Raw genomic sequence first — 12,661 nt, forward strand, 5'->3', positions numbered from 1 at the left:
ACAAACAAATTTGGTATTATCTCAGATATATTAACGAAACCACCGCATATAAATGTCAGACCTATCGCATTTAATGACGAAACCACCGCATATATTGTGAAAAACTACCGTTTGTAATAAGCAAACTATAGCATAGAATGCTAAATCAACGCATGTATATAGTGATCCACCCAATATAATAAGGACGAATACAGCCGTTACTTTCCATAAAGATTACCTACAAAAGATTATATTTGTATTGCTTGCTTCATCAAGCATTCCACTGTGACACTAGCACCGACATTTTTCCTTGGCATCTTCACGTCACACAAGATCTCTGAATATGCAATACCTCTGCTGCTGCATATTCAAGTAATTCTTGGCAGTAATGCTCTTGTTCTTTTTAAAGATATTGTAGAAATAAAAAAAGAAAGAAGATATATTCAAGTATATTTTTTTTTATAATTAAGTGTTCGCTTATTATTTATATTGCTGAGGTAGAACTTTGCTGGTACCATTAAGGACAGCATGATTATGATATACCCATAATTAGCTTTCAAATTAGAAAGTATTTGATAAATTGCTATTCATAGGTATGCAGCAAGCAATATTATCACTATACATTTTAGGCAATGCTAATTACTAATTTAGTTCTTGCGCCTACTGTTTACACACACACACACGAACACACACAAACACATACACGCTTTCATAATATACACACATGCATGATGATTACTAATTTTCGCTTTCTACGAATCATTAGCGGCAGCCAAGTATTTGAAATAACATGTCAGACACTGAGAGATTCTAAGCTTTGTTAAAAGACCAAATTACCTATTATTTATAATCATAATAAAATAATTAATATAATTAAAGAAAGCCGAATTTACCCACCATTACATTACACGGTATAACAAAAGCAATATACCTCCTTGAGTGTGACAAAACAGTAGGTACACTCCCCCTTGATAGAGTGTGGATGGGAGACAACAGCAGCTTCTGTCACCGCCTTGTGTTCTAGGAGAGCGGTCTCGATTTCAGTCGTACTCAACAGATTTCCTGAGACATTCAACATGTCGTCAATTCGACCTGTAAGCCAGATGTAACCATCCTTGTCTCTTCTGGCACCTGTAGGTCAGTTAAAAATATTAAAAAATTTAAATTCCTGTAAATCGCACTTTCTGTGGTTAATATGTTCACTAATTTTACGAGTACTTTGAAATTGCAAAACCTACTTGAGACACCTGGGTAGAACAAAAAAGAACAAAGTCATACCAAATACCAATGAAATCAAACAACTGTTTTTCTCCTTTAGATCTAACATCTTGCATTATAGTGTGAGGACTTTGTTATTTGCATGTAATTTAAATCAAGTACTACTTACCATCCCCTGTGGTATAGAATCCTGGGAACTTTTTGAAGTAGGTGGTCTCGAAATGCTCATGGTCGTCATAAACTGTTCTCATCATACCTGGCCACGGGTGGCTGAATACCTTTCATATATAAGTAAATGAAACAGTATTCAGTTTGATATATATATATATATATATATATATATATATATATATATATATATATATATATATATATATAACTTATGACATAACAAATGCGTTACAAAGCTTAATTTAACAAGTGTTAAAAATACAGCAAAAGGGCAAAGGTGACAATTATAATATAGATGCAATACAGATAAACGAGCCCAGCACAATGTGTGCATTGAAACCATCTCATACTAAAAAATTTCCTATACAAATATTGGACTAATGACTTTAACATGTTTCTGACCCAAATATGATTTTAATTTATCTTGGCTAGCTGTTCATAGACTGCCGTCCCCTGTACATTAAATTATGGGCTTCTGTCAACAGTCTTCATGATATAAGCATTCATGATCAAGATAACTAATCTCGTGTATGAGACATATTAAATGTAACCAATTTTGAGTTTTAGGATGTTTTAGATAAAAGTTCTGTTTTACATGTTATGTATACGTTTTCTATCAGTTTGAAATTCTTGGGACAGAGATGTAAAACGTCAAATTTTTTGGAACCAATATCAGAAAAGTATGCACTGCTATTTCAATTCTTAATTGAAAACTGAAATCAATATTTTGACGATCGATCCAATGTAAGATCTGAGTTGTCAGACATGATTTTGTTTTCAAACTGAGCCAAGAAAGTGACAGTTGGAAAAAGAGCTTACCAAGTAACCTTCCCCTTCACCCTCGATTTCCTCGCCATCTTTGGACAAGATATGTGGAACAATGCCAAAAAAGGGAAATGTCTGGAAATAAAGGAAACACATTTGTAAATTAGTCTTTTACAAATCTTCTATGAAAAGCAGGATAACTAGTCTTCTATAACAAGTCACAGTTTGCAACAGGTTCATTAGGTGCAAGATATGGTTGTGGGCATCTTGCTAAGGTTTCATTCAGTGCGGGATATGATTGTGGGATCTAAAAGGTGTTGTGGGGATTTTGAAACTGCAACTGTTTAGGAATGACCACTTGCGAGAAACTGGAATATTGAACGTTCTGAAAAATTGATTTTTGCATAGCTAAAAGGTTGAAACAATCTCTCTGGCTTGGCCAGTGTGAATATGTGGGAAAGCTGCCAGTACCTTCCCTTGGATAAATGGTTCTTATCGGGGTTTTCCCGGGTTCTTCATCCACCAATTATTATGGCTGCCATATATACCCTATATATCTCTTAGAAATGTCGTTAAACCCAAAAGAACAACAGCGACAACAATCACTAAAGTATTGGTATGTATGACATTGCTACTCTTATCTATACACACACACACACACACACACACACACACACACACATATATATATATATATATATATATATATATATATATATATATATATATATATATATATATATATATATATATATATATATATATTGAATTGTTTTCAGTATGTCACAACTATTGAGATTACATTAATTTTACATTAATTTTCTAAAATAAGAAATCTCGCAAGGCTGAATTATGATAGGTAGTAAATCGCATAAGATTTCCCAAGGTTTCGTATTTTTTTTCGGGCTTTATCGTTTTCTTTTTCATAACTGTTATTGCCATTATTAAAGCAGTATACTAATTATTTCCATTATTCAATTTCACAAAGAATTTGCAATACACCTAGGTAAAAGGTGACGTTATATTAATCACGCCCTCATCCATTGCTTTGATACTCAAGGTACGGATTTTGTTCCTTGCTTGTCTTGATATTAATGATTTATTTAACAATATTGTCCAAAGTTAAACTTAATTTTACGTAAATTGTTAACGTTTTAATAGCATGCTATTCGAGTTCACATTGTAGAATGAGATTATAGAGGGAACATGGTAGAGGATGTTGAACTGACTGATCTTAGCATGACAAGCATGCACCTTTGGATAAGTCATAACCTGAGGTCAGATTTGAAGGTGAGTGAACTATCAAGCTCCGATATAACTGGACAGACCATACTGAACTGATAACTCTGAGCAATATAGTTTCTTCCTCGCAATATCGGTGATGGAAAAATATGGGCAAATTAGGGAGAGGTTTAAATTAACAAAGATGAACAAAAGTCAGTGAAATATGAAATATGCATCAATGTGCCCGACAATTTTCGTTATAATGTAAAGGTTGTAAAGATTCATCCCCAAGTTTTATGATTTTAGATATAACAGTATGTATACAGGATACTAAGAATAAGTCAGTAAAATGTGAAATGTAGGTGACGGTGACCTTGTTTGTTGAAAAGTGTGGTATTAATAGAGATGCTTACAACCATCTATATTGAGGATTCTGGCATGAACAGTGCTTGAGATTGAACTCTTCACCAAGTTGTGTGATTCCGGGTATAACATTACGATTATATGACGTAGTAATTGTATGTGGTCATGCGCTAAAGGAAAGAACTGAACCTAAGACAATACAATGTGAAATGTAGGTCACATCAATCTTCTTTTGTTGTAAGGGGGTGGTACTAAAAAGATTACACAGTCAAATAGATCTATGATGAAATTGCTTGAGACTGTACTCGTTAAGATCCCACCTCGAAACAAAGTTTTTTACTCATAGTGTACCAATACACACCCTGGATGCGGAAAGAAAATACAGTCATAAGATAAATGCAAAGCTTAAGCCAGTAAAAAGTGAAATGTAGGTCGCAATGTCCTCCTTTTGTTTAAAGGGTCTGGTACTAATATAGATGTATGCAATCATCTAGTTTGATGATTGTGGCATGAAAAGATCTTGGATACAACTAACAACACAAAATGTAACCAACTTGATATAGGCGACTACATTCTCATTAGTTTGCAATTTCATGTCCACTGACCATGTACACTTAGCTTTCGATTGCACTCCTTTCTACTTGGTAAAAACTGAAAGCATGAAACTTGAGGAATGCAAAGTTTTCACATACATTTCAGAATGACAATAATAATTTCTAGATTTTTACCTTTGACCACTGGGGCCGTTGATCAGTAGAGACTTGCCAGTGCACAAGTAAAGCCTACCTATGAAGTTTAATCAAAACTGGATCCAGGAAACATAACATATCAAGCATACCATTCCGAAAACAAACTTACAAAACATGTGGACACCATGGACCTTTAACTGGCACTTCTTTGACTCATAATCAACAAGGAAGCTCCCCTTTACAGATGTTGTCTACTTATGCAATTGTATGAAAAGCAGGACGAGGAAACTTCGCTTATTATGGAGAAGAGAAAATTAAAGTTACATATGAGGTCTCGGGCAGCAACAGACTAGTACAATACGCTTAAGTTGAAACCACCCTGTCTACAAGCAGATGGACAGTCATCGAAATTAAATATTTGCCCCTCGCCGTTAATCTGGGGAATAGCATGATAGGGGAGAATGAAATGGCAAGTCAAGGACAGGCAGGGTTTTTTCCTAGCATGTTTGACTGAAATATCAGAACAAAGACCAACCATTTTGTCTGAATCACCCACAATCATGGACCCTGCAATACAGGCAGAAAAATTAAACTATCGTGAAATTCGGGATATCTATATACCGTGTATACTCACTTATAACTTAAGTCCAACTGCAAACTGTTAAGACCGAGATCTGCCGTCGCATAATGCGCCGGTAGATCTGGGTCTTGGTAGGTTATTAGGAGTAATCAGTAGAACAAACAACACAGACCATATCTTGCTGGTGTATTACATTATGGCAGACCAGGTGCTATATTGCTTGCAATTGATCTGGACTTATAAGTGAGTATAGACGGTAAGTAGAGTTTCACTGTTACATTATATACTTACTGCAGATCCAGGTTTTGTGGGCGTGGCTCCAGGCAATGGAGTAATCACATGGCCACCCTGGTGATGAAAGAAGCATGAAATAATAAATATCAGAATATTTTAGCACCACTAGATTTTCAAACGTTTGGTAAATTCACCATATTCAGATAAAATTGTTTTAGCATCTTGCTCTTTGGCAATACACAAATAGCACGATTTAATGCCTACAATTAGCATAAATACATTGTTTAGGGTTAGTAGTGCAAGTATCAATTAAAGGGGTGACTATATATATATATATATATATATGCCCAACTAATTAAGTCACAATAGCTTTGCGAGTTACACTCAGCTAACATCAGATTTGTACGAGATGTGCATAAGAATTTTGCAAAGTCTATATAGCACCTGCTCTGATAAAACATTGGTAAAACCCAACAAATCACTGCATCACTATAAAGTTGGTCACTGTGAGCTCAGCTTGCCTGAGAGAAACAGTACACTCGATGGTAAATACAGCCATCAAGTTTCATAATTGTACATACTACAGTCATAGAAACTGAGCAAAATGCAATAATGAAGCATTAAAGCTCACCCCATCTTGAAGATACCATCAACAGGTGACACCTTTGTATCGCCTTTGTTACGCAGACGAGACAATAAAAAATACCACTTGTAAATTGTATTAGTTATGGCAGCTAAGAGGGTCATCCATCAATATGTGGGCTATATCAAAGACTACAATGATACAAAATAATTCTTCAAACTCAGTCCATCAAGCAACAGTGGTATGCAGACACCGTAAGTTTTTATAATTCTGATAATATATTCGGAATTCTGCCCTCAATGTACATTTTAAGAATTTATTCAAATTTTAAGTTATCTTATTAGCAGTTTATTTAAACGAAACCTACTGCTTTGTTTGTTCGGGGATGGTTAATTACAAAACAAATTAATGTACAGTTGAGACTGGCCATTATCTGAAATTAGCAGTAGATATCAGCTAAAGCTAAGGTTTTGAAGCAAGTATTTAATTGTTTCTCAGATGTACATTAAAGCAAAGATTTTCATGAAAAGACGTTCAAAGCAATATACATTTAACCATTAATGTTTGAAATGTCTACCAAATGCGTAGGAACGTTTAATATTGCGTTATTAACTTTATTCTAGTAATAAAATATTACAATTGGAGGTATTCCAGAATCAAACACATCAGATGAGACGACATTTCTTCAATCATACTGAGTTTTGGTATAATTAAAACATAGACTCAATATCCTAAGTTTGATAGTCGTAATGAACTGCATATATTATTTTGCGAGTGTCGGTGGAATACTCTCCACAAGATACGAAAAGTAAAATTAAATTTTCAAAAACTAGGAAGATAACTCGAAAATTACTCATCTGGAGATTAACGGACAAGAGTGTGATGGAAGTAAGGATACAATTTGTAATAACAAGTGTCTGCAGAAACCGGTGTCTCACCTGTGTCCGTAAGCCTGCCTGTATCTGACTGGGATAAACTTTCAAACAAAGGTTTAACATTGTTGACCATATTGCTTAAGTAGGCGAGACAGGCAAGACAGGGATTTCTCCCATCAGCATATAAACCTATAGTTACAATATCATCCTAACGTTGCAGTTTGATACAGCAAATAATGTTCAATTTATGTGACTTACATCTTAAATACAAAACGTGAACAGTGTTTACATTTGATATAGCATTGTTTTTTGCTTAATGACGGTGGGGCCGACAAGATTGGAACTCTTAACATATTGACACATAAACAGACCCAGAGTAACACTTTCCAAGAGTTTCAGTTGAACGCGACCATTTCTGGAGATGAAATGTGACTTTAAAAAGTTTCACCCAAAAAGTATAGCATCTTTCACGACCGAGAAGTGATTATTATTTTTAATCATATAAAGCTTTAACAGGAGACAAAAGTGTGGATACCTCACACAACGCTGATAAGACAGACTCCATTATTCACAAGACACAATACTTGTCACGATACATAAGTATTCCAAATTCTATCAACATATCTCAAAGAGTTTAAGTTGAAAATTGAGGTTTAAAGTTTAATTTGAAAAGTTTTTGTTTAAATTGAAAAGTTTAAGTTTCAAATTTAAGTTGAAAGGTTTAAGTTTATATTGCCGGACCATGGGGTCTTTTTCATTTTCAACACCGGAGTTAGTCCTGAACTCCTGCTTATCACGGCATAAATTTTAGGTATGTAGAAAATATGCGACTTTAAAAACCTTAATTAAGTCAACAATGATGATGCCGCTATTATAGGATATGCGACTACTACAGATAAAACGGCATTGCTCATCAATACTCAGGTGACGAAATAAATGGATACAGCTAAAAAAAAAATGCTCATCATACAATCTCTATTTTTTTCAGGAAACAATATCTAGTGACGATGCAAAAGCATACCAACTTTAATGAAGATATCTCCAAGGGTTCAGGAAATATTAAGTAAACAAACGTTTTTGTTGTATCATTATATTTGGCCCGGATATAATGATGCAACTAAACGGGTGCTGCCTAGCATCTATGTTTCATGCTAAAATGCTGCTGTTGGCAGCAATTAACAAGTATATTATGGTATCAGAAAGTCCTCTCAGAGCCACAATCCAATGTTGGAAACTAAGCTGAAAGTCTTACTGTTTCAGTCTGCCAGAATGTGTCTACTACTGCACACTGTTTGTTGCCCACAACATTATAGTACCACAACCAGGCCTCTGGATTGATCGTTTCACCCACAGACCCTAACACTTTCAATGAGCTTCTGTCATATCTGAAAAATGGAGACCATATAATCTTATAATTGCATCGGAGTTACAACAGCTTTTAAAGGTTCTGTTGTAACATATAAGTAATATTAGAACTGTAAGCATGTCTATATGAAACGGATACATCCACCAGCAGAAAGGATGTTTAGGGGAATAAATTGAATTGAAATGCAAAGTTCTACGACAAACTAAAGCCATAATTCTAATAAGTTTTATCAGGAAATAGTGAAAGTCAACCTTGATCTTAGACTTGTTTATGTAAAGCATCTAATCTATTTTGTTTACAATTCGTTGAGTCCTTTAAAACTTGTTAAGCAGAAACGAAGTTTTGCATCAAACGGGAAATGGCGGGATGGATGGATTGACTTGGATCACACTATATTCTCCTTCAAAGTATATGGGAACATATTAAGGATCCGACTAAAATTAAAACTGAATGCTGATCATTTAACATCCACCATATGTATTCATCTTTGAACCCTGAGAGAGAGAGAGAGAGAGAGAGAGAGATGATACCAACTTTGTAACAAACTCATCTCCATATCTCATGATGGCTCTAATGGCAGTTGGTGCTGTATAGAACTTGGTCACCTTGTATTTCTCAACTATTGCCCAAAATCTTCCCGCATCAGGATATAAAGGTGTCCCTTCAAACTGAAACAAAAGTTTTAAATAGGAATTACTGGTAAGAAAGAATAAAAAAACCCACCTTAACATGTCACAAGCTTGTCTGAGTGGTTGACAGAACTCTTTTTTTCTTGGTTTTAGAAAAGTGTAAACTTAAAAAAGCAATCGATCCAATCTAAAGGTAATTTTCATATAATACTGTTCCACCCGTCAGTTTTTACTTCTTGCATGTCGAATGCACCCCTGAGCTTTTCGTACGTTGGTGTGGTACAAATCAAGATGAATGCACATTAGGTAACACGACTCTTTGGCCAACTGAACTTGACAAACTAACGACATAAAAAATCTTTAACATATATATATTTATTATAAGCTGCAAGTAAATTTCGGTGGCATCGAGAAAAACGAAGACCAAACTCAGTAAGAATTTTCTTATTTTTCGTCATAAGATTCTTTTAGCAGAAATTTTATCATAATTAATATTTTATGCAAGAATCAAGATATTGAGTTTTGAATGGAATCGGCAATGATTAGATAAGGGTAAATTATTGAAAACTGTAACAAAATGTTTCCTGTTTGAGCATATATGATGTAATAATTCAAATCTATCAAAAGCAAATTGCATAGTATTAAACACATTTTTGGCTGCTTAGTCCTAAATATACATCTGAGAGCAGAACTATTTTTCTCTCATGAACGCAAGCATTCTAATTTCATAAGGTTTTCCTGTTGATTGTGAATTACAGGTTCATTTAATAACGCAGTATGCGTTGCAGTCACTCTTGTTTTAGCATTGTTTGCTATCAAGGGATGTAGAAGGCAAATTATTAATTTTTCTCTTTCATATGGATGGCAGGTGATAGATATATGTAAACATTTTAAATGATCTATTACTGAAAGGTGACAAACTTCCTCGATGACTTCTATCAAGATGTGGCAACTACTTTCAATCTTAGCTTATTTTTTTACTGTCCAACAAGATCGCATTTTCCCTTCATCATTCGTTTTGCCATTATGGGTTCGAGACAACTCTAATGAATTTGCAATAGTTTACTTTTACTGATAACCATGGTACGATTGCAAAACAATGAAAAGATTTGAAAGAATAAATCAGAGACCGGTTTATTACAAGGTTATCTCATTATCTGATAAGACCCATAAACCGGTGGCCATTTACCTCCTTTGATGCAGACGCCAAGGGAGGGTCTCATCTCATCCTGCACCATCGCCGCTATGTGACTCTACTATCTGGCGATTTACTATCCAATTTTGGATATTATCCTCAGCTTAGCGGACATGAATTTATGTTGTGAGTGTAGTTCCAAACACTTGGACTATTTCATTTGTTTTCTTGACATGACTTGCTTAGGTCAATATAATAAATGTATTCGTTGTAATTTGAACTAAGTAAAATAAATCATAAAAATGTGTTTACATGTATTCTTCGTAAAAGTAAAATAGCCCATTCTCATAGGAGCAAATCCGTTGTCAAATGTTTAGTTTTGGAGATGATTAGTTTTTGTACGTTGTAAGTAATCGGTTTCAAAAACACCAGAAATTGTGTAATTTTGGCCTCACGTGTACAATAGGGCATTAGGAGCCTGGGATTGTTATGAAAATAATTTTCGGCCCCCAAATAGCTCGAAAAATATATTTGTTCGCCGATTTATAGGAAACGAAAATAACTTATTATATCAATTATATTACTTGACAAAAATTATCTTGAGGTAAAGTAAAATAATATTCTGTTTCGATAGAAAATCCCAGCGGGCCCCCATGCATTACAAGGATTAATATTTCACAACATTGACGAATTATGCATACCTTGGAAAGATAGTTTGAGAGTTACTTTTAGCGGTATGTATAATAAGTAAAAGTTCGCTACCGTTCGTGAGATATTAGCGACAACTGGTATACAGTGAGAGCTATTTCTGTGCCGGTAGCGCTGTCATGTGATAGAAAGTTTTCAGACAAAATGTATATAGACAAAAGTGTTGCTCTTAATTGATGGAAAGAACGAGTGTGATATGATGTAAGGAGACCAAGATATTTTCCTTTAACTCGGAACAAAACATGAATATGGTTTTGAATTTATTACATACTCTATCTTTACCTTCTCCAAGTAGTTTTAATTTTAGAATCTGAATGAAATTCAATTTTGATTCACTGCGTCAAACAATATTGAGGTAAGGCGGTCAGAGACAACATCTGAGTAACAATCTGGGCGTGTTATACAGAAATACTGTTTTGAACATTTGTATCGAACGCCAAGATCGACCATGTAAAATTAAATGAGTTTGTAATAAGAAAAAATGACCCATGATCCCAAATTATACCTTTCTAACCTATTACACCAAAGTTGTTGGTCTTTTCAAGCCAAAATTGTACACAGTAAAATGTATAACTCTATCATTTTATGGTAAAACTGAATCACTGAAAATGCTTTATCAAAATAGCCACCTTTCTAATATTGATATAATTGGAAAAAATGAAGTTAAATAAAAGAAAAAAAAATACATAAATAAATAGGTCGGGATTTCTGAAAGTGTGATGGGCCCCTTTTACTGGAAAGATAGAGAAAATAAGATATGGTAAAGTAATTTCGATGGTCTGTTTGCTGTAGCAAGCCGCTCAGAAAATCATCAACGCATGCTGGATGTTCATTCACCACAAACGTACTTAACCGGAAGTATAACAACGGTTACCTCAGAATCACTTTCAGTAAGAAGAGATCGTGAAAGAGACAAGGATGTTATGACTGGTATAAACAGCACTAAAATAATTTTACAGATATATCAAAGATATATTTAAGGTCCACCCAAGATAACATCTTCCCATGGTCTTCAGTCTTGACAGGAAAATCAACACGTTTTTTAGTGTGCAAAATTAACTTTAGCTCAACAACAATAACATCACCTTGTTTGCTTTAACTTTGTCAAGCTCAACAACAATAACAACACCTTGATTGCTTTAACTTTGTCAAGCTCAACAACAATAACAACACCTTGTTTGCTTTGGCTTTGTCAAGCTCAACAACAATAACAACACCTTGTTTGCTTTGGCTTTGTCAAGCTCAACAAAAATAACAACACCTTGATTGCTTTAACTTTGTCAAGCTCAACAACAATGACAACACCTTGATTGCTTTAACTTTGTCAAGCTCTGTAAAGATGGAGCAGAAGAACCATGAATTGATCTCGTTCCGAAAACGTGAGTTGATCGCATTGATATTTGTTTCTTTCTTGAATCTCCATCGCTTCGACTCTAGACAAAACACACTGCATTATTATTGTTTCGGTTTTAGATGTATTTTTAACAAAGATTTTACAATTCCGGAAATCCTTTGCCACCCTATTTCGGCAGTGGAAACTAAGTAGAAAGTTATGACAAGGGAACTAATAAGTGTTAGAGTTACCGCGTGATAGTTAGTTGAAGCGTTGTGCCTGGACAATCCCATGTGTGAGTTAAGGTTTGGAATTGTCGGGGGCTCCAGACTCTCAGCTATGTCATGTTTTCCCCCCATTATACATGCTGTCAAAACTGTCGCAGGTGCGAATAGGGAAACGGCGGCTTCGTAAGTTGAAGGTTCCGGAAGACGTGACTGATATCTCAAGCGACGAATTTATGCACGAGGAAATGCATGACAATTCCTTGGGTGCGTACTCAGTGTCTCATGACTCCAATATGACAGGCCACTGAGGTATAAAGATATCCCATTTAATACCTTGTCACCTCCTCATTCTTATGTTCTCCACAGTCTTCTTTCAAAATAATAACATTTGTTATCGTTATATTCCTGCATTTATTTAATATTTTATTTTATGCTATTTTTAAAAAAAATTCTTTAAACTCGTTGCTTTTAGTTTCCGAGTCTATTTGTTCTAACTTAGCTGTCTTTTATAATAGCATTTTGCAAAAATGTTACTTTGTGGCTGCATATCTCCTTACTTGTAAATTGGCGTGATATTTAAAC

At 34.7% G+C, this 12,661-nt stretch overlaps 1 protein-coding gene across 3 annotated transcripts in view; it reads right to left on the bottom strand.

Moving 5' to 3' along the window:
• Nucleotides 1-12,661, bottom strand: part of LOC149807593 (acetyl-coenzyme A synthetase, cytoplasmic-like) — a 68,331-nt gene that overhangs the window by 6,921 nt on the left and 48,749 nt on the right. For all 3 annotated transcript variants that reach the window (XR_016423024.1, XM_089968571.1, XM_089968584.1), the window contains 6 exons: nucleotides 8,582-8,715; nucleotides 7,934-8,066; nucleotides 5,281-5,337; nucleotides 2,188-2,268; nucleotides 1,367-1,475; nucleotides 911-1,110 (listed from right to left, as the gene is read on the bottom strand). Coding sequence is in view for 2 of the 3 variants with exons in the window: in XM_089968571.1 (XP_089824697.1) it covers nucleotides 911-1,110; nucleotides 1,367-1,475; nucleotides 2,188-2,268; nucleotides 5,281-5,337; nucleotides 7,934-8,066; nucleotides 8,582-8,715 (714 nt within the window). In the remaining variant the exon portion in view is untranslated. The remainder of the gene's footprint in view (nucleotides 1-910; nucleotides 1,111-1,366; nucleotides 1,476-2,187; nucleotides 2,269-5,280; nucleotides 5,338-7,933; nucleotides 8,067-8,581; nucleotides 8,716-12,661) is intronic.

The sequence above is a fragment of the Sinohyriopsis cumingii genome, chromosome 1 (assembly GCF_028554795.1).
Source record: "Sinohyriopsis cumingii isolate HCF-2022 chromosome 1, ASM2855479v2, whole genome shotgun sequence".
NCBI classification, from domain to species: domain Eukaryota; kingdom Metazoa; phylum Mollusca; class Bivalvia; order Unionida; family Unionidae; genus Sinohyriopsis; species Sinohyriopsis cumingii.